We start from the raw sequence: 26,299 nt of genomic DNA, 5'->3' as shown, positions 1-26,299 counted from the left end.
TCTATACGATAAAGATGTTGATGCAATCTACGTTATAATTAAGTAGACAGCGATTGATTAGAAGACGAATAGACTATTAGAATTTTCTGTAACTGTTTTATAGCTAATCAAGTGTTAAACTCATATGTTTATTTAAGTTAAAAGACCTATATCTTTAGGATTAACGAGTATTTGCTTACATAGACCACAAAAAAACCATCTGAAGATTTGAACCATTCTATCTAAATTGCTCCGTTGAAATAATTCCCTTCTGTATAGCCACTGAACTTTTTTTATTAACACAAACATTTTATTCTCAGCTTTGAGCCTTTTGTTCTGTAATTATCAAAAGCTTTGTTTTGTATCAAGTTAAGCCAGTGCTGTGTTTTATTTTTTCGAAGAAAATAATATTATAAGGTAAAATTGCTTTTTTTGTTGTACACATAAATACAATTGAATTGATCATTTTGTTTACGTTTTCTTCTTTTATACTATTTATATATAGTGATAATAAAATTTGCACACGTGTACTGAATTCTCACGCCCGTTTGAAATAATAACTAAGACTCCAAGGTTTTATTGACACTTATTTTATCAATATTAAATTAAAATTAACTTTAATTTAACATCGTTTTCTTTATAGTGAAGCTTTAGCGAAACAAATATATGTAATACACATGGTTTTAAATTGGTTTCTCATGACACTTGCTTTGCTTGTATTATCTAGAAGCCTTCCCTGGCGTTACAACAACATTTTCGGAAAATAACTCAAAGATAATATTATCTTTGTTTCAGCGTAACAAACATTTTCCTTGTGAACCTTTCGGTTGCTGATCTCCTGGTGACCTTGTTCTGCATGCCAGTGCAGATTGCCAAGTCAGTGACCCTGCTGTGGTACTTCGGTGAAGTAATGTGCAAAACCGTCAATTTCCTTCAAGGTACGTACTAATTTTTCATCCACGGCAATCTGATAAACACGAAATGTTTCAAGATGAACACAATCTTGTAATGAAGTCAGTTGGCTATTAGTTTATTCGCATTGATGCATTGAAATATGCTTGTAGCTGCTTAATAGTAGCCGTTGTCTGTTTGCGCAATAAAATATTCTAACCCGAACAGTTTCGAAGTCAATAATTGTATGCAAATACGAGAGGGCGTTCCACATCACCGTATTTACAGATTTGCAAAATAAGAATGCAGGGAAATTCAATAATGCTAACCTGCAATGAATAGACAAAGATAGGATAAAATTAAATTTGCATTTACAAATACTTTTGTGTGTAAAACAAGTGGTAGGGGCAGTGTGAATGCGCCTGGAATTCTACCATCTATTTATTTAAATTATTTACCAAGTATGTGTAGTTAGGGGGAGGGTGATGGAAGAGATGTGCTCCGCACTAAACGCTTCACTTTCCCCCCTTTGCCTCTTCATGAGCTCTGTCTCATGGGAGGTTTGGATGCTGGTTGTTGAGCGACAGGAGGTATTAGTCGGTTCGACTCCGACATGCCCCGCCTTCCATCCCCAGTGAAGGGCGGAAGTCCGGCGATTTCCTGCTGACAAAAAAAAAAGTATGTGTAGTTTTATTTATGAAATGTTTATTTGCCCGTGTGAATGCTGCGACTGCTCCTAAGTCTCAATATTAAATAACGGCTGTTCCTTCAAATTGAAAATTAGGACTTTTTTTTGGGAATATGTGAGCCTTTGCTTAATTACATCAACATACGTATTTTGATCAAAACTGAAAAAGGGACGTAACTGCAGATTGTTATTATCATATCATATCATATTTCTTTGGGTTTAAATTTTTTATTGCCTCTTATTCTAATTCTAAAAAAATCTATTCTAAAAAAGACACCCTGTATTCACAATTGTTCCTGGTATTTATTCCTAGCGACATCTTTACAGCGTTTAACTCGTCATCTAACGGATGTATTTTTTTAAGAACTTGTTTTATCAGGCAAAGTTTCCACTTTTTACTTATTTACGTCTCCAAGAGCCGTAACATCATATCGCCATCTGCAAAGACATGTTTTCCAAATAACTTTGTTTAATTTCAGAAAGATCTGTAACTCGACAGAATTCGGAGTTGTCATTTTCCTTAACAGAAGACGTTCACGGTCTACGGGGAGTCCGTAGACTGTGAACTTGTTTAAAAAAAACCTAAAAATTTATTGTTCACGTAATAAATTCGATTTTATTTAAACTTTTTAAGCAAAAACAAAAGTTTTAAGCAAAAATTGTAGGAACAATGAGAAACTAGAGAAGGCTTTTGGTCTAATTTGCAATAATATTTATTATCTTTTAAGGATCTGGTTATGATGTGATCAAAGATTCGAGATGGGTCCCGTACTATTTTTTCAAAATACCTGTTTTCCAAACCCGTCCTTGCGAACGATAGACCTATGAAAGAACGACATTAAAATTTATCTATCAACTATAGATACATTTTAATGTCGCAATTACATATTAAAAATTTTTAATATATTATTGCGCGTTATTGACACCATTGTCAAACGTCACAGGGGCGAAAAGCTAGGGTGATCGAGCAAAGAGAAACAGCGAGTACACAAAACACGTTTATTGTCTTTTTTTATTGCTTAGATGGGTAGACGCTCTCACAGCCCACCTGGTTTTAAGTGGTTACTGGAGCCCATAGACATCTACGACATAAATGTGTCACCCACCTTGAGATATAAGTTCTAAGATCTCAAGTATAGTTACAACGGCTGCCCCACCCTTCAAGCCGAAACGCGTTACTGCTTTACGGCAGAAATAGGCAGGGCGGTGGTACCTACCCGCGCGGACTCACAAGAGGTCCTACCATCAGTAAAAACAATTTAGCAGTCTTATCTTGGCGTTAGTAAACGAAACGAATGATAGTTCTTAGGATGGAAGCACCGCTCTTCAAGAAGGCTGGTTGGTAAGTGTGATGGCGTCTTCGCGCCTCCATCGGCTAGGTTTTGCTGTAGCACGAAGTTAGCCGAGCTCCAACGACATCACGATAGTGTTGTCACCTCTCGGGAATCTGCGCTTCGTTTTGCTACCAAACTTATTCGCGTTAGCGACATATTTTATGTATACATAATAATATATGTAATTAATTGTACTGACTGAGCGATTGTTACATATTTGAAATTTCAGCTTTTATACTTTTTATGTATTAAGGAACACAGAAAGGTTTTCGCCATAAGGGGGGCAAGATAACACACACAAGGTTGTATGGAAGTTTGTCATGCTAAAAGTAAGAATCATGGAATTTTACATAGATAATTTTGCTTGTGTTCAGAAATATAGGCAATTTTCAAATACATATTTAGCCCCAAGAGAATGAATTAGGGTTTAGGAAACTTTATCAAGAAATCTATGTTCTATATACCGAGTTCCACTGTTGTTCCAAATACACTGGTATTAATTTTGGAACTTAGTATTGTGAATTCAGACGAGTATTATTGACCCTCAATGCTATCTGATTAAGTGTCTTGTCTCTTACATCTGCAGATTAACAACGCATTCTGGTTCAAGGGTTTCTTAAAATTAAAGCAGCAGTTATTACAGCTCAACAAACTTACTTCTTCTTTTGCTCCCTTTATCTCAGGGGCGATTTTTTTTTGTGGTGTCGATAGGCATCAGTAACACTTAGTTTCACAGTTCTTGGCAGGTTAGAGTTAGCAACTTTAATAACATTACTATGGCGGAGGACAGAGAACACATTGTTAGGTAGCTTTTGGTTATGTTACGGAACCCTTATCCAAAAGTTGTTGTCGGAAACTTTGACAATTTCCCTACCGACTGCACCGTTTACGGAGTAACCGTGGTTAGCGTTTTCCTACTTCATGCTTATTAACTTAGATGAAAAGAAAAGCGCGCATCGAACCGGCTTATTTTTAACTAGCTTTTGCCCGTGACTTCGTCCGCGTGGAATATTTACTTTGGTATAACGCAAAATTTTACCCGCGACTTCATTTACGTAGAAGTAAGTATATTTTTGAATAATAGAATGTTAAGAAACTATTTAAAGTACCAAAATCATGCTTTTTTGCCGACTTCAAAAGAGGAGGTTTACGCTCGTATTGGTCTTAGCGTAATGTTATAAATAGCCTATAGCATTCCTCAATAAATGAGCTATCTGACACTGAAAGAATTTTTCAAATCGGACCAGTAGTTCCTGAGATTAGCGCGTTCAAAAAAAACAAACTCTTCAGCTTTATAATATAAAAAAAAAGTAAAAGTATAGATTGGTATAGATAAGTAAAAAATTAATAATGTGCTCTATTCAGCGGCAGTAAACTTTGATCATTTCTGTCTAGGAGTGCCAGAAATACAAATAAACTTATAACTTCAAGGATCCAGATAATCGTTCTAAGAAGCCCGGTGTACTCGTGTCGAATAATGCGACTATGCTGGTATTCAAATCCCGCAGACAGGTACTGATTTTCTAAGGAAATCCAATGACGCTATGATATTGTTTTTTTTAAAACGAGGCTTGTGGGGGTACTTTACGGTAGGCAGCGGCTTGACTCTGCCCGTGGCGTTGTTGACGTCCATGAGTGACGGTAACCACTCACCATCAGCTGGACCTTAAGCTCGTCTGCCTACTAGGGCAATAAAAAAAAGTTTGGCTTACTTATACGTTCACGTAGGGCGTCTTATGAACCAACACAGATCTCATCATGGACTAAATAAAAAAAAAAAAAAAATGGTTGGTTCGAAGTAAGTATCAGTTGAATGAAATATTTGCTGTGAGCTTAAAAAGGGTTATTGTTTGATCATAAGCAGAAAACAATATTAATGCGATGGCCGAAGTTTTATTATAGTGGTTGGAAATTTCGTGAGCGCGCAATGGTTATTGTACACATCTTGAGGTCAACAGCCGTCCTCGCGGCGGCATTCTCTGCTTAATACACTGCGTCGTTAGCCAGATTATGTTAGTGAAGCAAACTCAATAAATTGAAGTGCCGCAACGCATAGCGAGACGAAGGCAATAAGTCATAGCGCACATTGAAGCTGTGTTATTTCTCCTCGTAAACATTCCCATTACGTAACATTAATTCCTGTTTTCTATTAGCATTGTTTTTGCGTGAAGGACGCTTAAGTAGGGATGAAACGATGTCATTTTACGGACAAATGATAAAGCGAAGTCAGGATAAAGTTGTTTGTTGTTTGAGATTTTAAATGTATAGCGAAAAGTGTTCGTTAGGGTATTGTGAGTTTGGGATTTTAGAAAATTCCAATCATTAATTAAAGTAGAAAATTTACACTTGACCATTTGAACGGTCGGTTCGTTCATTTGTCGTCTGGTCCGTGTACGTCTTTTCTCGTATGTCGTATCACTCTTGTCAGAGCGGTCGTGGTCGTCATCCAGCATCATTGCTGTGGGCAGATGTTATGCGCCTCACGAGCAATCGCCACTCCTCCCGGTCTGTGGTGAGCCTGGTACACTTATGCTAACAGCCGCCAACTGCCGACTTGATCTGGTCGGTCCATCGCACGGGCACCCTTCCACGCGGTCTGGTGCCTTCTACTTTGCCCTGAACGACAAGGCGCTCTTTGGAGTCATTTCCTCGTCGGGAGACATGTCCAAAAAATGATAGTATGCGTCCATGCACGAGTGCCAAAAGACACTGCTTAATGCCGAGTTCTCGAAGAATGGAGATATTGGTGCGAAGTTCGGTCCATGAAATACCAAGCATTCGTCTCCAGCACCACATCTCCAAAGCATCAACCTTCTTTCTCTCGACCTGCCACAAAGTCCACGTCTCCGCAGCGTATAAGAATATGGGGAAAACAAGAGTTTGTACGAGCCGGATCTTTGTGGCTCTTGTAACGCTTCTGTTCTTCCATATCTTCTTCAGACTGTCCATTGCATTTCTTGTGATAGCCATAACGTTTTTTTGGAAGGCATTAAAAGTACTGCCTGCGGCCCATCATGTCCACTCTCGTTCCATTTCATTATTTTGTTTCTTTTCAAATTCTTGTCAAGTATCTGTCTTAGTCTATGTCCAATTGTTGTAGGTATTATGTCCTGTTAAAGAGGTTACACGCCCCAACAATATTAATTTATCCTGCGTTCATCCGAGTTCTGGTTATTGTAAACACTTCAGCGGAAATCTATTGGAAGTACCAGATTTTTTAACTAACACAATGAGATGCGCAGACAGGGTTCGCTTTAAGCTCGATTCGTACATATAAACTTTTAATAACATTTGGTTGGGTTTGCGACTTGTGGGCGATTTGGCTGTTCTCCTGGCATTACTGATGTCCATGAGTGACGATAACCTCTAATCATCAGCTGGGCCATAGATTCATCTGCCTCAAAAGCTAAAAAAAGCTACATAACCTAAAGATCCAAAGGACATTAAAAGATCAAAATCGAAAATATATATAGGTTCTCGTCTATTAAAATCTCTAATAATTCAAAATAATCAAACCAAACAGCTACAAACCGAAGGGGCGTGTTAATTTATAAAGTGATTTTCTGTATAAAAAAACGTACTTTCAAAGGTTTCTTTCCTTTGACAAAGCTTTCACTTTTCTAATTTCGTTTGATATTGTATTTTCGTGTGTCGAAAGCTCACCTTTACTGTTATTATATATTTGCAATAACCAAGGGAAATCTTGCAAACGATTACTGGGAAAAGTTATTTTTTAGATTCCCGATAAAAATTGTCCCAATACGTATAGTTCCTCCCTCCATTATGAAAAGATGTGTGGTGTAATAAATAATGGTTTAAAAAAACTAACAAAATACGCTTTTACATGTGCATGGTATAAATAGTTATAAATAATATTTTATGATCAGATTTGAGTAGAAGGATTATTTTGAACATATCCTGAAAAGCACGCCACGCTTATTTAATCATTTTTTCTCTCACTATTTTTAAAAATCAAATTTATTAAAATTTATTTCCTATTTTGTACTTGGATAAGTATGATTTAGCAAGAGAAATACGAGAACGTCTATCAATTGTGTAACTTTTCGTCACCGCGATTCAGGAATTGATGAATTTACGTGCAGCGACATCTGTTGATAAAAAACTAAATAGAAAAAATCATACGTTACGGACGTTTTTTCCCGGTTAGGATGGGTACCCGTCCGCATCGTCCCATAAGGAACTTCGTTCCAATGATAATAATCACTGAAAACAAATCCTATACGGTTATTGGGACTCAAATTAGGATTCCCTGTGTTATGGATACCAAAAACTCAAATTTATACTTATATGCGTTTAAATGTATACATATATAGGTAATAAACACCCATATAAAATGCAAAAAAAACCTATTCATTTTACGAATGTTTACCTGATGTGGGAATCGAACCCATGACCCCTCACCGCAACAGTCAGAGGCGCTAGCTGCTGCGCTATTAAGTCACTCAAAATTATCAAAATAATACCGTAAGGAATTTTATATAACGTTTCAATCCCTCTTAAATATTAAGCTATAAGTACATCACAGTTGGGGTTTTTCCTTTGATGATTCTTCTACATCTAAAGGTTGACCGGAAAAGCTCGCTTTTAGCTATAAAGTTCCCTCTTGTACTTTCGTGTTGTTTGCCATTTATGTGTATAATAATACATTTTCAATCAATCAAAGAGTATGAGGGAATCAGGTACTTAACTGAACCTGTTAGGTATTCACTTCGAGACAAAAGGGACTCCAGCAATCACAATAAAACTTTTTCCATTAAGCTGGGGGGGAAAACTTTGTTTCCGCAAATCAGAATGTATGTCAGATATTAATGATTTAATAAAGAATAATGAATGAAGCGGTTAATTTAATATTCGTGTTAGAAGAGTTTTGAATGCGTATATACAAAATACGTATTTGGGTTTACACTGAATATTATTTATTTATTTCTAACTTTATATACTAGATAGTATAAAGGCGGACTTAATGCTATAGGCATTCTCTGACAGTCTACATTAGGGGAGTGCAGAGATGAACCTAGGTAGGTGCAGTGTTATAGTGATATTACTTAAACATAATAATATGTGTATATATAATATACATCATATTTATAGACACAAATACTCGTACTTAAATAGATACATATACATATAAAAATAAATATATATTAACAAATATTACCAGTTAGATGAGTCAGATAACTCTCTGAGAAACAGTTCTGGAACATTCGTCTTAAACTTAATATTAGTGAGGTAGGAAATATTTTTGACTGTAGAGACACTATTATCGAGTATTAACGAATAACTTAAATAAAATGTATGATTAGATTTGACGTGCCCTGCGGTTTCAATGCCGTTAAATTTTGTAATTGAGATTTAATGAGACACTTTACGAAAAAAATTGTGTTATTCTCGGATTTATAAATTACCGGTCGATTTGTAAACCCTAAATCCTGATGCTAAAATTACGAACCAACAGATACAATGCCGTGTTAATTATAGCGGATATACCCGGCGTTGTACCATACGTTTACCATAGTAATAAATATTCCGAGTATCAATCTTGGTTATATGTTTTTGCACGAAAGAGTTACAAACAACAATCGATCCTTAAAAATTTTCGCTATGAACAGATAGATGTCGACAACTAGTTATTCAATTGGGTTACACTTAAGCATATAAATCATGTTTGGATATAAGAAAAAAAACATCATCAAACATCATGTATTTTGATATAAGAAAAAAACCAATCAAAGAGAAAACAAATCATATCGATGCAATACATACTTTCGTTGATACTGAATAGCGCCATAGTCATTTTTATGACAGAATGAAGTGTGATTTTGCGTCAGTAGAGACTACTATTCCATATATTTCTAACGCGAAGTATCCTATTATCCTACGTTCTATTTTGAAAGGTAAGACAGCCGGATGCTCAAGGAGATTGACAGGTGTTTATGGCCTTCGGTGATCCTTTCACCGACTTCGGTGATTCGGTGAGGCGATAGTTGATCTGTTCGTGTAGAGACAGAGAAGCTAGCAGAAATATAACATTAAAATAGTTAGTCGCGCATCTAATTTGTAATGCGTTATGTCTAAAAATATGGAATAAGCTCCCACGTTTATCCCATTAAAAGAACCCTTGCGATATTTAATTTTTACTTGATATTCCACCATTTCAAAATATAAAGCGTTGTTGGTATTGCTACGCTGGTAAGAGTAACGTCGAAAACGCTCGAGAAGTAGAACGCCATCTATTGTTAGATAGCAGGAACACACACCGAAGCTACTCGACTTGTCCAGAATGTTCTCGAGAAATCTAGGGATGTCGTATCGACTATAAAAGCATTGCAGAGATGGCATGAAGTCAGTTAGTAATTGGATCTACTCGAAGGAAGAAGTGTTTTAAGAATTTTAAAGTGTTCTAAGTGCTAATGCAGTTTTAATTTTTACGTCGGTAAAATTTTCATTTTTCCCTAACCCCACCAGGTCCAGGCGGCTGGCCGATCCTTCGGCTGGTCGTAGGACCGTCGAGGCGATTCGCCCAGTCCTTGTGGATTGGGTGAATCGTGACAGAGGACGCCTCACTTTCCGGCTCACGCAGGTTCTCACTGGGCATGGTTGCTTCGGTGAGTTCCTGCACCGGATCAGAGCCGAGCCGACGGCAGAGTGCCACCATTGTGATTGCGACTTGGACACGGCAGAGCATACGCTCGTCGCCTGCCCCGCATGGGAGGGGTGGCGCCGTGTCCTCGTCGCAAAAATAGGAAACGACTTGTCGTTGCCGAGTGTTGTGGCATCGATGCTCGGCGACGACGAGTCGTGGAAGGCGATGCTCGACTTCTGCGAGTGCACCATCTCGCAGAAGGACGCGGCGGGGCGCGTTAGAGACGCGCAAGCCCGCCGCCGTCGAGCGGGGGCCAGGGAGGCGGATATCGCCCAAGCCCTGGCCCTCTAAGTGTTTCGGGTCCCCCTCATATGTCGGTCTGGGGACCGGCGAGGGGGACCTAAGAAGACGTCGTGCAAGCTGCTCTGCACGCGTTTTACGCAAGAGCATCCGGGTGATGGAAGGCCGGCTATCCTCGACCCACGCTGGTTCTGACCCAGCGGGGTATTCCGTAGGATAGCTCACTCTAACCGGCGCCATCTAGGCGGGCTCCGGATAGCCTGCCGACCGAGAGGGCTGGTGGTCGTGGCGCCGACGACCGCCAGTCCGGCGTCCCGAGGGGGAGGGTGATGGGAGAGATGTGCTCCGCACTAAACACTTCACTTTCCCCCCTTTGCCTTTTCATGAGTTCTGTCTCATGTGAGGTTTGGACGTTGGTTGTTGAGCGACAGGAGGTTTTAGACGGTTCGACTCCGACATGCTCCGCCCGCCGTCCCCAGTGGAGGGCGGAAGTCCGGCGATTTCCTCCTGACCAAAAAAAAAAAAAATCCCGAACCCCACCGCACAACAGTATATTTTCTTATCTGTGAACTTTTTGTTGACATCCAACATAATGATGCTTAGTTCCTGAAGTGGGCGAGTCATTAAAACAATAGTGCTGTTCTCTATAACGCGAACCAAAAAAATACACTAAAGCTATTCTTCAAGTCTACTTACTGACTTACTTGTTTCATTTGGATCGGTCTCTCTCAATCCCGTTAATCTTAACTTGTACAAAGTTTTCTTGTAATTCGAAGACAGTGATCCAGATAAGCGAATTGTAGACAAGTTAGTTTTGGTGTTTAAGTTATTCTTAAGGGCTCAATTTCGAAACCGTAGCTGAATAAGTAAGTATCATACAATTGGTGTACGCGTACTCACTAATATGGTCCATAAGTTTGGGTAAAAATAAACAAAAGTCGGATGCAGTTCAGAACTTTTACGTAAAAAGTGGATTGGGAATGTGCAAAATATAGAAATAAGAAACATCGTATTAGAATATGATTTTACAGGTGCTTTAATTTAAATATTTATAACCTTAACAACGAAAATAACAGATGGATGAAACATAAATAATAATTGAAAAAACGAATGAGATCGTGAAACCACTTTTAATATTATGAGGTTTGATATTTTTCTACCCGATGATATGCAGGCGAAGTAAAATGTCTCTTAGAAATAAGGTGACACTCTACAAAACTTGCATACGCCTCGTCATGACCTATGCAAGAGTAGTGTTCGCTCACGCGGCCCGCACTCACTTAAAATCCTTCCAAATTATTCAATCCCGTTTTTGCAGGATAGCCGTCGGAACCCCGTGGTTCGTCAGGAACGTCGACCTCCATGACGACCTGGACTTAGAGTCCATCAGTAAGTATCTACAGTCGGCGTCGACGCGCCACTTCGATAAAGCGGCACGACATGAGAACCCTCTCATCGTGGCCGCCCGTAACTACATTCCCGATCCTGCGGACAGAATGGAAAGCAGTCGACGTCGCCCAAAACACGTCATCTCGGATCCTCCCGATCCACTAACAGTGCTTCTAGGTACTTCAAGCACCGGTCACCGTTCTCGTCGAACCCGTCGCTTGCGACGAAGGGCTCGACGAGTAAATTAACTCTCAGACACAGCCCACTGAGTTTCTCGCCGGATCTTCTCAGTGGGTCGCGATTCCGATCCGGTGGTAGATTCTGCGAAGCACGACTCTTGCTAGGGTTCATGTTAGCATCGTCGTCAGGTTTGAGCCCCGTGAGCTCACCTACTAGTTACGGTTACGCTGGAATAGCCTCTCTAGGCTACCAGCTTAGGTAGGAAAAAAAAATGGTATTTTGGTAACGCAATATTCGGGTTCATCCAAACAAACCTTCAGAGAAAAAACCTAGCAACTCAAGAACTTCTAATAGCGGCAAGCGAAAGGAAAGTTGCCTTGGCGTTGCTCCAGGAGCCGTATGTGGGCGGGATCCGAAGGATGCGAGACTAACGGGGAGTGAGAATCTTCCAGTGCGCGGATCAAGGAGATGGAACGGTGAAGGCGGCGATAGCCGTCTTCGACCACGAACTAGACGTGACGGAGTGTTCGGAGCTTACCAACAATAACATCACGGTGGTAAAGATTCGTACCCGCGCCTGGGAGATCGCAGTGGTCTCCTTTTACTGTGAACCGGACCAGCCCATAGAGCCATACCTGGAGCACTTGAAACTGATTCGGAAGGACATGGGTCAGTTGAACATATTAGTCGGCGGAGACGCCAACGCAAAGAGCACCTGGTGGGGGGGCTCAACCATTGACGGCAGGGGCGAAGAAGTCTCTGGCAGTTTCGAGGAGATGGGCTTGCAGGTACTCAACGTCGGCAACACTCCGACCTTCGATACCATCAGAGGAGGCAAGCAGTGCACCAGCTTTGTTGACCTCACAGCCTGCTCGGAGGGACTACTTGGTCTAGTTGAGGACTGGAGAGTCGAGAGTGGCATCACGAGCTCGGACCACAACGGTATTGTTTTCGAAATTGACTTGGAAAAGTCTAAAGGCACTAGCATTAGAAGAACAACCAGAGTATTCAATACCAAAAAAGCGAATTGGAGTCAATTTCATGAGATATTGGCCCAATTAAAAGTTATCAGTCATATAAACAGCCTAGAAATTAACAATATCAACCATAAATCAGAACTAGAAACTTTCATTCAAAATTTTAACAATGCCATAATTACAAGCAGTCAGGAAAATATACCGAAAATAAAAAATACAAACCGACTTACCATACCGTGGTGGACAACAGAGCTCGCTGATCTGAAGAAGGAGGTAAACACGAAGAGACGCCGCATACGGAGCGCTGCACCAGTTCGTAGACAGAAAGTCGTCGAGGAGTACCTGCAAGTAAAAGAAAATTATGAGTCTGAGGCGAAAAGGGCACAGGTGCAGAGTTGGAAGGGGTTCTGCGAGAAGCAGGACAGGGAGGGAGTATGGGAGGGCATCTACAGGATCATCGGCAGGACCGCCAAAAGATGCGAGGACGTGCCTCTGATCAAGGATGGATTGCCACTGGGGCCAAACGACTCCGTGCGGATGCTGGCGGAGACCTTCTACCCCAAGGACCTGGAGAAGGGCGAAACCGAGGACCACCGTCGTACCCGTGAAGCAGCTAATTATGCGAACGAGTGGTCGCATGATGAACATCATGACCCACCGTTCACGCTACATGAACTGAAAACGGCGGTGGAAAGCTTCAACCCGAAGAAGGCACCTGGGGCGGACGGTCTCACAGCCGATATCTGCGCCCAAGCCATCTTCCGCGATCCGGGGGTCTTCCTTGCGCTAGCGAATAAATGCCTTGAGCAAGGATACTTCCCTAGGATGTGGAAGGAGGCAACTGTGGTAGTCCTCCGGAAACCCGGAAAGGACACCTACACCACCCCAAAGTCCTACAGACCTATCGGCCTCTTACCAGTCCTAGGCAAAATCCTGGAAAAATTGATGGTGGCTCGTCTAAAGTGGCATCTGATCCCACGGTTAAGTACTCGCCAGTTTGGATTCATGCCACAAAAAAAGCACCGAAGACTCCCTCTACACCATGATACAGCATATCAAGGGAAAACTCAATGAAAAGAAACTGATCACTGTTGTTTCACTTGATATAGAGGGAGCCTTCGACAGCGCATGGTGGCCGGTCATCAGAACCAGACTGGCTGAGGAAAAGTGCCCGGTGAATATTAGACGGATGATGGACAGCTACCTCAACGATAGGAGTGTCCGGGTCAGGTACGCTGGGGCGGAGTGTCGACGAGACACTAATAAGGGGTGTGTGCAAGGATCGATCGGAGGCCCGATCCTGTGGAACCTGGTGCTGGACCCTCTGTTGAAAGGCCTAGAACAGCGAGGCAACTACTGTCAGGCATTCGCCGACGACGTCGTCCTCATCTTCAGCGGGGAGACAGCACTAGAGGTCCAGAGACATGCCAATGCTGCCCTCGAATGTGTTCGGATGTGGGGCATCCGAAATAAGCTGAAATTTGCACCACAAAAAACACGTGCTATGGTTGTAACGAGGAAGCTAAAGTACGATGTCCCACTCCTGAGCATGGGCGGGGTCGCCATTGGCATGTCTGAGGAAATAAAAATACTGGGGCTTACTGTGGATCACAAGCTCACTTTTAACACCCACGTCGCGAATGTTTGTAAGAAGGCCATAAACATCTACAAACAATTGTCTAGAGCGGCAAGAGTGAGCTGGGGCCTACACCCCGAGGTGATCCGCAGTATTTACACGGCGGTGGTGGAGCCGGTGATTTAGTATGCAGCCAGCGCCTGGGCGCCGGCGGCTAGGAAGGTCGGAGTGCAGAAGCACTTGAACTCGGTCCAGCGAGGGTTCGCTCAAAAGCTATGCGGGTCCTACCGCACCGTTTCGCTGCATTCGGCACTTGTGCTGGCGGGGATACTCCCACTCGATCTCCGGATACAGGAAGCAGCCGCACTGTACGAGATGAAGAAGGGGGTGACATCGCTGGCCGGCCGTGAGGTGGAACGGGTGGTGGCGTTCGCAGACACACCGCACCCGGCGAAACATATGACCATGGAGTTCGTGAGCTTGGTGGACCAGTCACATGTGGAAACCCACAACAGCCAAGATGTACGATTCTTCACAGACGGCAGCAGAATCGAGGGCAAAGTCGGAGCGGCACTCTCCCTTTGGGATAGGGAGGCCGAGATCAAGTCCTCGAAACTTAGTCTGCCGTCTTGCTGTACTGTCTACCAGGCGGAACTCCTGGCAATATGCGTAGCCACCAGGCAGATACTGCGGCGCAGGGAGGGAACTTTTGGCATTTACAGTGACTCAAAGGCCGCACTACAGACAGTCACGAACCAAAGTGCCCTCCACGCCTTAGCAGTGGAAGCTAGAGGGAACCTCGACGTGGCTTTATCCCAGGGCAAAGATATATCCTTGTTCTGGATAAGGGCACACGCTGGACTGGAAGGTAATGAGCGCGCCGATCACCTGGCCAAAGAAGCGGCTCTAAAAAGAAAAGCAAAGCCGGACTATGACCTCTGTCCGGTTTCATACGTCAGGCGACAGATCCGTCTGGAGTCGCTGGGTGAGTGGAACCGGAGATATAGAAACGGAGAAACCGCGGGGGTCACAAAAATGTTTTTCCCAGACGCTGGAGATGCATACCAGATCGTGCGCAAAATAAAACCACGGGGGGTGCTAACACAAGTGCTGACAGGGCACGGTGGGTTCTCCGAATACTTGCACCGATTCAAGTGTAAGCGGGACCCATCGTGCATCTGCGAGCCCAGCGCAATTGAGTCTGTCCCTCACATTCTCCTGGAATGCGGTGTTTTTGCGGCTGAGAGGTGGACGTTAGAGCAGGAGTTAAAGATGGGGCTGAGCCTAAACAGCATCAGCCACATCATGCGTAGTAAAAAGGAAAGGGGCATCCTACTGGAGTACGCAACAAAAATAGCAGAACGAACAATAAAACGGAATAAAGAAACCTGACCCATGCTTCCACCTTATTAGGAATAATATGGCCTGGTAAGCATGGGGAACTGTTGTATTAAAAAATTAAGTAACTTAATAAATTTCGTTAGTAAATTTCGTTCGGAAAATTCGTTAATAATGTTAAATTTAAAAATAAAAAATAAAACTAAGTAAACTTAATAAATACTGAAACAAATCTAAATAAACCTAAATAAGCGCTCTGACAATGTAAGGGGAAACACGAGTATTAAAAAAAAAAAAAAAATTCGGGTTCGAAATGAAGGAAACCAGGCAGACGTCTTCGGGTCTTCGCTGATTGACGACAATATCTTTTGTCAAAGATAGCTTTATATTTTAATGTTTAAAAAAAACTTAAAACTAAAAATGATTATTGTTGAGATACGTATCGGTACTAATTTTAGGTCGTCTTGAAGATCTACATTCCTCACATACCACGGTGATAAATCTGTTAATTCAAGCGATGTTTTTTTTATTTTTTATTTCTTAGATGGGTGGACGAGCTCATAGCCCACCTGGTGTTAAGTGGTTACTGGAGCTGGAACGGAGTGGTGGTGCCTACCCTTGCGGACTCACAAGAGGTTCTACCACAAGTAATTCACAGCGCACTTGAGTCCACAGTCGTGACGTCAATATCTCATTTGAAATATACATGGTTTTTACTGGTGGTAGGACCTCTTGTGAGTCCGCAGAAGTAGGTATCACCACCCCGCCTATTTCTGCCGTAAAGCAGTAATGCGTTTCAGTTTGAAGGGTGGGGTAGCCGTTGTAAATATACTGAGACCTTAGAACTTATATCTCAAGGTAGGTGGCGCATTTACGTCGTAGATTTCTATGGGTTCCAGTAACCACTTAACACCAGGTGGGCTCGTCCACTCATCTAAGCAATAAAAAAAAAACATATGTACCTATAATTTTCGATATTTCTATCAAAATTTCCTTGTTTTATTATACAATGGTTTACCTTCGTCTTGAATGCAAGCTACATATACGTATTTCGTTTATAAATTATTTTCCAAGTATATTTTGGATTAAATATATTATGTGCGTCGGATCTTATAGGACTCTATTTGCTAATGATAGTTCAAACTTTTGATATTAAGTTTGCACAAGTGGGATTTCATTTAAGCCCCAAGGCAATTAAACTGAAGGAAAATTTGACAACTGCTATTCCAATTCCACGGTCAGTTTCACATGCCACGTTGGGGCTTCGATACATTTGGAATATGTATAATGACGGACGATGAGATATTTTCATATGAAAACTAAGTGTTTGTCAAGTCTTTTGGAACGAAGTTTCTTATGGGACGATGCGGAGGGGTACCTTAATCGGGAAAAAACGTTCGTAACGTAAGATTTTTATTAGTAATGCACACAGTGTACGACTTAACTTTGTAATCACGTACAAATTAGTAATGCACACAGTGTATGACTTAACTTTGTAATAACGTACAAAAAATAACATATTTTTTTATCATTCATCTCAGAGCGATCTCAGAGCGTTCGTTTGCGCAATACACTAACACTTATGGAAACAACCGTGAATGAAGTGTACCACAATAAATTCGTAAGTTCTCGCAATAAGTCGCAGCTTTATTTTGTGTGAACCTCGAATAGAACTTAAAATTAATATTTTTATAATAAGGAACTTCGTTCCGATCCGGTGTCCCACGACACCACACATCTTTTTACACGCTTTATATTAGCTTCACTTGTATGTATGTTGGTATTATATGTTTGTAACTGACTCCTTTAGACGCGATTTTAATTAGGCGTATGTACGCGGCGGCCTCCCTAGGGCGATATCCCTAGGGCTTGCGGTTCGCTCACAACGGCTGCGAACCGTCCAATCCCAAATACACCACGTGCCCCCTAGGCGCAGAGATCTCGTAGGAGGTTCGGCCACCAGGTCCAAAAAAATGAGTAGCTGTGTACATGAATTAGGCGTTGCCGCAATAAGTATAAAGCAGCAATCATAATCTCGGTAATATTGTATGTACGCGACTTTCATGATTAAGGATACTTATGATTGCATATATTGCCTTTAAGTTTGCGTAACCATTGTACATCCGTACAGACATAGTCGCTCTGTCCACTTCTACAGTGAAACCGTATTTCAGGTAAAAGGTTGGTACCTATAGATATCATTTCAAGGTCATATGTAGGTAGGTGCAGTCTAGCAGTCATCCTTGGAGATCTATGTCAAAAAAAAAACACTCAAATGCCCCAGAATCTGGAAGTGGAGTCTCTATTTTGAGTTTATGCAAGAGTCCGTGTGGACACGACGAGGTATTCTGTATTAAATCAAATAAAATTTTTTTTTTCATTCAACATAAATGAAAGTACATACTTGTTGAACGTCAAAAAGAACTACCGCCAATTCACTAAAACTAGCGTCCGTCCTGAAAAGAACTGGCAAGAAACTTAGCGGGCATGTCTTTTTTCTAATATTAGATTTTTTTTAAATATTGATTTTTACAATGAGCCTTTGCAGCCAGAATACCTTGGCAGCCTTCGAAAAATTTGAATATTTCATTAAAATACCTGCACCGTTTGCGAGTTATTAAAATTTTGAACGAACATTTTCGGTGGCAAGTTTGTCGTTTTCATTACCGAAAATAAAATTCGGAATTGTTTTGAGCTTTTTTTTATGTCGAGAAACAATTTTCGATAAGTTGGAAGGATTTTAATTTGGAATGTTAATGAAAATACTGTGATGTTTCATAAAACTTTCTTGTGAATGAGATTTACTAATTAATTATCTGCGTCATCTGCAGCTCAGTTATAAAAGATATGTTAGATGAAAATAAATATTTTTCTGTTACACATAAAACTACAAATTTGCATTAACTACCTAACTTAATTAGATTTGGTAACCGTTTACAAAAAGTAATTTAGTAATTTTTTTGTGTTAAGTATGTGTGTTAAGCTGTTACCGGAACCCATAGACATTTACAACGTAAATGCCGCCACCCCCTTTAAGCTATGAGTTCTAAGGTATAGATACAATGGCTGCCCCACCCGTCAAACCGAAAGGCCTGCATCCTTACTGCATCATGCCAGAAATAGGCAGGGTAGTAGTACCTAAGCGTGCGGACTCACAAGAGGTCCAACCACCAGTAATTACGCAATTAATTTTGCGGGTTTCATTTTTATTACATGATGTTACGCCTTCACCGTGGAAGTGAGCATTTGTTACAAAACAACTGAGATGTCGATCTCTAGTCTTGGGGTGGGTTTGGTCATTCACGTTTTGATATCTATGGGCTTTGGTATCCACTTTAGGGCAGAAGGGCGTATAAGTACGTTCGTCAATAGTATCAGTGAACTATATAAGCTATACGATAGACAGGTAGGAGAAATCGGCGGTGGATGACCCATTGCACTAATTTATCAAAGCCAGAACGAGGAGGATAGTAAAAATTCGCGGAACGCGCTATATCTGCTAACAATATTATATACTTATAGGTAACTAGCCGTACTCGCCCGTTTCACTGGGCCTTTAAAATTAACAATATTATTTATTGACATTATTATTAGGGAGTCCAACACTCATATAAATATTAGCCTGTCCATTAAGTACATGTATTTTCTACATGGATACTATGTTTCAAGTCAATCGGATGCATGGTTCAGTAGTTATAACGGAACATCCGTAAATCACTGTAGATTTATATATTAGTATAGATAGATCTCTTATCAATAATGAAAACGACAACAGTCAAGAGTGAAACGACATAGAGAAACAGATTAGCCTTCACATATAAAGAAAGGATATACCAGCTTTAGTTAACCATAAAGCTAAATTCGTTACGCCAATACCATTAAATAAGAGGCAGTTTATATTTCGATGTGAGCCGATTTGTTGCCAAGATTTCGTAGAAAATCGAAGTCGTTTGGCACAACATGCGGTGCTGTTAGCGGCCTGGGCGATCGCCACAATATACGGACCTTCTAAAATATTAATACGATCCTGGGATTTTGTTCTCGGAAACAACGCAAAAACATTTCCTGTGAAGTCTGTTTATGATTGTTTCCTATAATACTTTCATTTGAGTTCGAATTTTGTTAATACTGAAATTACGACGGGTATTAAACGACTCTAAGACTACTTTGTATCAATCGAAAAATAATAATAATTGAAATTATAAGTTTAGACATTATTATGGTTCTATTGTCAAACACTATTATAATTCGATAATATTATCACAGTATCGCCAAAACTGCACTATAGGTCAATAATATTATAGACAAACAATATTAATCTATTTTCAAGTCGACCACAGACTTTAAACAATAACAAAAGTTTCCCAATTGACAGTAAACAAAGAGTATATTTTTATGTATGTGTTGTGTCAAATATATATCTTTTAATATCTGGTTTTAATATAACTAGTCAGGTCATAAGTATTGTCACACAGTAAAAACTTTTCTTTTAGAATGCTGGCCACAAAAATGTTTATTGAATTCGAATTTCGAATTGTTCATGAAAATAAAAATGTATACTTTTAGAATTTTACTCATTTTTAAATATGGAGTGGACGCTTAAAGAAGACCGTGTTGCAGTTATTGCGTTGCATCGTTGCGGTTACGCGCCAATTCAAATTTTTAACATACTGAAAAATTTGAATATAACCAAAAGATTCGTTTATCGTACCATCAAACGATACAATGAAGACTCTAGTGTAGATGACAGGTCAAGAAGTGGTCGCCCTCGGTCTGTTAGGACTCCAGCAGTGATAAAAGCTGTGAAGGCGCGAATTCAAAGAAATCCCAAACGTAAGCAGAAACTGTTGGCCCTTCATATGGGGTTAAGCAGAACCACGGTGAAAAGGGTGTTAAAAGAAGACTTAGGGCTTCGGGCATATCGAAGAAAAACAGGACATCGTTTGAATGCTCGTCTAATGGACCTGAGACTGAAGAGATGCCGCGCTTTGTTGAAGCGGTACGCGGGAAAAAAATATCGGAAAATTCTTTTTTCGGATGAAAAAATTTTTACCGTAGAAGAGAGCTACAACAAACAAAATGATAAGGTGTACGCACACAGTAGTGAAGAAGCGAGCAACCGTATTCCGCGAGTCCAACGAGGTCTTTTGCCATCCTCGCTCATGGTATGGTTGGGAGTTTCTTATTGGGGCTTAACAGAGGTACATTTTTGTGAGAAAGGTGTAAAAACGAATGCAGTTGTGTATCAAAATACAGTCCTGACGAACCTTGTGGAACCTGTTTCTCATACCATGTTCAATAACAGGCACTGGGTATTCCAACAAGATTCGGCGCTAGCTCATAGAGCGAAGACCACACAAGACTGGCTGGCGGCGCGTGAATTCGACTTCAACCGGCACGAAGACTGGCCCTCCTCCAGTCCAGATTTGAATCCGTTAGATTACAAGATATGGCAACACTTGGAGGAAAAGGCGTGCTCAAAGCCTCATCCCAATTTGGAGTCACTCAAGACATCCTTGATTAAGGCAGCCGCCGATATTGACATGGACCTCGTTCGTGCTGCGATAGACGACTGGCCGCGCAGATTGAAGGCCTGTATTCAAAATCACGGAGGTTATTTTGAATAAACTTTAGTGTCATAAGAATCTATGTTTTGTTAAATTCATTTTGGTATATGAATGGTAACATAATGAATAAACTTGTTTCAATTATTTTACATTAAGCATGTGACAGAATTTATGACCTGACTAGGTATCTATGTATTAATACGTGAAGCAAAAACTTTGTACCCCTTTTTACGAAAATTGCGCGGACAGAGGAGTATGAAATTTCTCACATTTATAGAGAATATAGAGAAATAGTGCACAATGCTCATATTTTTTTTTAAATAATGCATAAAAACGAATAAGGAAAACATTACACACACTACATACCGTGTATTTGACGCACACACGCATGCATACTATTTATTGTCAAACTTTTGTTCTTGGCGTCTGTTGTCAAATTGAGAATAGATTAAATATTGTTTGTCTTTGTTAATATTTTTTATAGTGTAGTCTTGGCGAAATTTGTGATTATAGAAGTATAAAATACAATCATAATAATGTATAAACTTACAATTCCAATTAATTATAGTCGAATTTCGACTACTGCAGGACCTCTAGTATAGATAAATTTTCAAACGACTTATCAAACGAATTTCACTTTACGTCGCTTACTACCCAAAATAATAATATGTTGTTGAGACATTTGTGTCTGGGAGATGGGAATATGTTATTGACGCACATTCATTTGTACATATTTTTATGTGATTGATTACTTCTAAACATTAACACCAGCTTAAAGAATTCAACACCAATTATAGAACTGGATTTGCGCACCGATTTAAGATAACAAAAAAATCGTAATTTGAGTATAATTAGTATGGTCTAGGGCCTTTTTTTTTTTTTGGTCAGTAGGAAATCGCCGGACTTCCGCCCTCCACTGGGGACGGCGGGCGGAGCATGTCGGAGTCGAACCGACTAAAACCTCCTGTCGCTCAACAACCAACGTCCAAACCTCACATGAGACAGAACTCATGAAAAGGCAAAGGGGGGAAAGTGAAGTGTTTAGTGCGGAGCACATCTCTCCCATCACCCTCCCCCTCGGGACGCCGGACTGGCGGTCGTCGGCGCCACGACCACCAGCCCTCTCGGTCGGCAGGCTATCCGGAGCCCGCCTAGATGGCGCCGGTTAGAGTGAGCTATCCTACGGAATACCCCGCTGGGTCAGAACCAGCGTGGGTCGAGGATAGCCGGCCTTCCATCACCCGGATGCTCTTGCGTAAAACGCGTGCAGAGCAGCTTGCACGACGTCTTCTTAGGTCCCCCTCGCCGGTCCCCAAACCGACATATGAGGGGGACCCGAAACACTTAGAGGGCCAGGGCTTGGGCGAAATCCGCCTCCCTGGCCCCCGCTCGACGGCGGCGGGCTTGCGCATCTCTAACGCGCCCCGCCGCCTCCTTCTGCGAGATGGTGCACTCGCAGAAGTCGAGCATCGCTTTCCACGACTCGTCGTCGCCGAGCATCGATGCCACAACACTCGGCAACGACAAGTCGTTTCCTATTTTTGCGACGAGGACACGGCGCCACCCCTCCCATGCGGGGCAGGCGACGAGCGTATGCTCTGCCGTGTCCAAGTCGCAATCACAATGGTAGCACTCTGCCGTCGGCTCGGCTCTGATCCGGTGCACGAACTCACCGAAGCAACCATGCCCAGTGAGGACCTGCGTGAGCCGGAAAGTGAGGCCTCTGTCACGATTCACCCAATCCACAAGGACTGGGCGAATCGCCTCGACAGTCCTACGACCAGCCGAAGGATCGGCCAGCCGCCTGGACCATGATTCCAGCACGGACCGCCAAGATTGGGCCCTCCGCGCTCTGACCACACTGGGGCTGGGACGCGCCACGCCCCGGGCACGAAGGTCAGCCCGCCACTGATAGTCAGCGGCGAGCGCCTCCGCTTCCAGAACCCAAGGCGGCGTCCCAGCCAGTACACACGCCGCCTCGAAGGAGATGGTGCGATTACCACGAATGACCCTGACCGCGATGGGGCGTTGCGGCTGTTGCAGCAGCTTCACCACCCCCACGGCCAGGGACTGGCCCCACACGGGCGCCCCGTATAGGGATGGTCTAGGGCCTAGCGCTGTTTTTTCCTTTTTGTTAATATTATTACGCGCTGGGGTTTTGGATAAATACATTTTTCATCAAAGTACAACTAAAAACTGTATTCAACACTTAGAACACTTAAAACACTCCCAAACACTTTAAAATTCTTAATTCGCTTCTTCCGCTTCGCTTCAGGTGATCCGTTCGCTGTTTCGTTTCGAGTAGTTCCGATTACTGACTGACTGCGTGCCATCTCTGTAACGCTTTCACAGTCGATACGACATCCTTAGAATTATCGAGAATATTCCACACAAGTCGAGTATTGTGTTTCCGTTATCTGACAATAGATGGCGTTGTACTTCTCGAGCGTTCTATACGTTACTAGATCCTTCGATATTCGTTTGAGTATTCGGCAACACACCAGTGTAACAATATTGTACAAATACATCTAAAACATTATAAGTATTTTTGAAATAGTGTTCGACTTATTTATTCTGATTGAAAGTTTCCCGCTATTATGGAGACGGAGAGCAAATAACTAAGCACATATTTATATTACTTTTTGCCATTGTAGGGAGATGAGCATATTGTAAGTGGTCATCCTCATTCATGGAAGGCAATCACATCAAAGCCGCTGTTCCCTTTTTAAGTGAGACACTTGTTTTCATTGTGCGTAACTGGGGTAAATACACAAATATCTTATTACTGTCTGACCTGAATATAAACTCTGGTTCATTGACTAGTTATGATATCATCAAATATAACGATAATTGTTTTCGGCTTTGTTGTTTTGTCCTTTATCCGGCGACGCTAAATCTTTGCATAGTAGTTTTTAGTACTACAGGAAATATTTTTGTACTGGTTATTTCTGGCTTATAGTAGTTTTGACTGGGTTCCGTATAATATTTCGCAACAACAACACGGAACTAACAGTCATAAAATATCAAGTTCACACATATTTTGTCCTCGCTAGTTTTTTTTTTTTTTAATTTATTGCTTAGATGGTTGGACGAGCTCACAGCCTACCTGGTGTTACGTGGTTACTGGAGCCGATAGACATCTAAAACGTAAATGCGCCACCCACCTCGAGATGTAAGTTCTAAGATCTTAGTATAGTTACAACGGCCACCCTACCCTTCAGAGCGAAACACATTACTGCTTCACGGCAGAAATAGGTAAGGCGGTGGTACCTACCCGCGCGGACTCCCAAGACGACCCACCACCAGTAATTCTCTAATGAGTTTTTATTTATTTCTTTACAGGAGTGGCAGTAGCTTCTAGCGTCTTCACCATAACAGCCATGTCAGTAGATCGGTACTTGGCGATCACTCAGTCCCTTCGGCAACCTTGGATGCCGTCGCGACGTGGCGCGTGCGGACTTCTTGTTTGTCTCTGGCTGATTGCTCTGGCCATCTTCGCGCCACTGCTTGCTGTGGCGGCAGTTGAACGGGAACGGGTGCCATCTTTGTCCAGAACAAAAAATGGATCGGTATGTATTTTGCCCATAAGAAATATTAGTAGTTTTTTTTATTTATTTATTTATATTGATCCACAAAACAAATGCCAACTATAGAAATTATAAGTTTAAATATAATTAGTAGTTAAAAAAACAGCAAAAAAAATCGCTTAAATAACAAACCGAGCCAACAATTATTTATTTTTACAATCCTGTTTATACTGGTCATACAATAAAAAAAAGGATTGTGAAACCACGGTAAAATTGAAATTTTTTTTCACATTATAAACATTTAACTAAAAAAAATTGGAATAATATTCCATTAAGGGTATAAAAATCATTAATCTTAATTTAATATTCATACGAAATAAGTTAAAATTTAAGCACTTAAAATTGAAATAAATCGAACTATTATATAGGTGCCGGTATATTGGCCTTGGCTGCTCTGACGAGCGCCTTTCACTTTATCCCTACTCCGCGGCTGACCGTCACGCGACATGCAACACACATACGAAAAAGTTTGAGACGATGTAATAAAAGTTTCACTTTACATACCAAGCTAATGAAGGCATGTTAAAAACTTTCTGCCCCAAAAATACATATGGCGATTTCGATCCGGTAATACATGCGTTCACAAAACAGCTGCTCCTGAGCTATTAGGTCTCCTTCGGAGGCTCTTGGGTGACAGCTCGCAAATCTCACCCATCCTGACTGAATCTGTGGTTGCCCCCTTATCCTCGTGACACTGGAAAGGCTGCCAGGCCCCCTGTGGATGTACCTTCATAAAAAAAATCTGGTAACCCTACATTCAAGCAAATTCGAAAATTTAAAGTGATAAGTTATTTTTCTAACGAAAATCCACCGCTGAAAAATGTCGAAAGTTAACATAGTAATATTATAGTCGTCGACTAAAAGATAATACGTCCAGTGCATTCGTGTCTAGCGATACACCGGTGTTCGAATCCCGCAAGCGGGTACCAATTTTTCTAATGGAACACGTACATAGAAAATATTCACTGTTGACTTCCACGGTGAAGGAATAGCATCGTGTAAAAAAAATCAAACCCTAAAATTATAATTTGCGTAACTACTGGTGGTAGTTCCTCTTGTGAGTCCGCATGGGTAGGTACCACCGCCCTGCCTATTTCTGCCGTGAAGCAGTAATGCCTTTCGGTTTGAAGGGTGGGGCAGCCGTTATAATTATACTGAGACTTTAGAACTCATATCTCAAGGTGGGTGGCGGCACTTACGTTGTAGATGTCTATGGCCCCCAGTAACCACTTAACACCAGGTGGGCTGTGAGATCGCCCACCCATTTAAGGAAAAATAAGAAAATTTCAAATTTACACTGTGTACTTAAACCTGATTTAGGAATTCGTGGGAATAATTTACAAATAATCAACAAAATGAGAAATGTGTATGTAGAGTCGTGTACTACATCAATATGTGTGTATGTGAATGTTATGGTACATGATGAAGTATTTCAATCTACGCTCTAATCTTGAAAGAACTACAACAATAAAGTATATGCTACCTTTCTGCCGCTATTATTGGAACATATGCAGGGTATAATTTAACTAAAATATTGTAAAAAACCTTTCGTATATCTAACGTAGCAAGACTCATTAAAATATGAAAGCCAAATAAGTATCACTTGATTTCATATAATCTTAATTTAAATCAAATAGAACTTAGTTTTTAGTTCTGTCTAAGATAATTTAACTTCGATACCGCTAGTTAACTTTAAGCTTTGTAGAGTTATCGTTGACGCTTCAAGTAGAGCTTTTGTAAAAATACCGCAAAACACAAGATTGTTGTATTTCAAACGTTTAGCGGTAACCCAGAAAAACGTGATAGGAATTTCTAGATACAAGATTTTGATGATGAGAGCTAAAACGAAATTGATAAAGATACTACTTGGACTGCGTTTGCTTGCGTTA

The 26,299-nt window shown here is 41.2% G+C and overlaps 1 protein-coding gene across 3 annotated transcripts in view; it reads left to right on the top strand.

Annotated features, from left to right (window-relative positions):
- NGR-A35 (neuropeptide receptor A35) overlaps positions 1-26,299 on the top strand; it is a 150,549-nt gene that overhangs the window by 64,133 nt on the left and 60,117 nt on the right. For all 3 annotated transcript variants that reach the window (XM_089736719.1, XM_089736720.1, XM_028183152.2), the window contains exons 3-4: positions 775-917; positions 24,166-24,392. In XM_089736719.1, coding sequence (XP_089592845.1) covers positions 775-917; positions 24,166-24,392 — 370 coding nt within the window. The remainder of the gene's footprint in view (positions 1-774; positions 918-24,165; positions 24,393-26,299) is intronic.

This window comes from Bombyx mandarina, chromosome 22 (assembly GCF_030267445.1).
Source record: "Bombyx mandarina strain Sakado chromosome 22, ASM3026744v2".
In the NCBI taxonomy this organism is placed as follows: domain Eukaryota; kingdom Metazoa; phylum Arthropoda; class Insecta; order Lepidoptera; family Bombycidae; genus Bombyx; species Bombyx mandarina.
The sequence above is the reverse complement of the archived record's forward strand: the minus strand, read 5'-3'. Positions and strand labels throughout refer to the sequence as shown.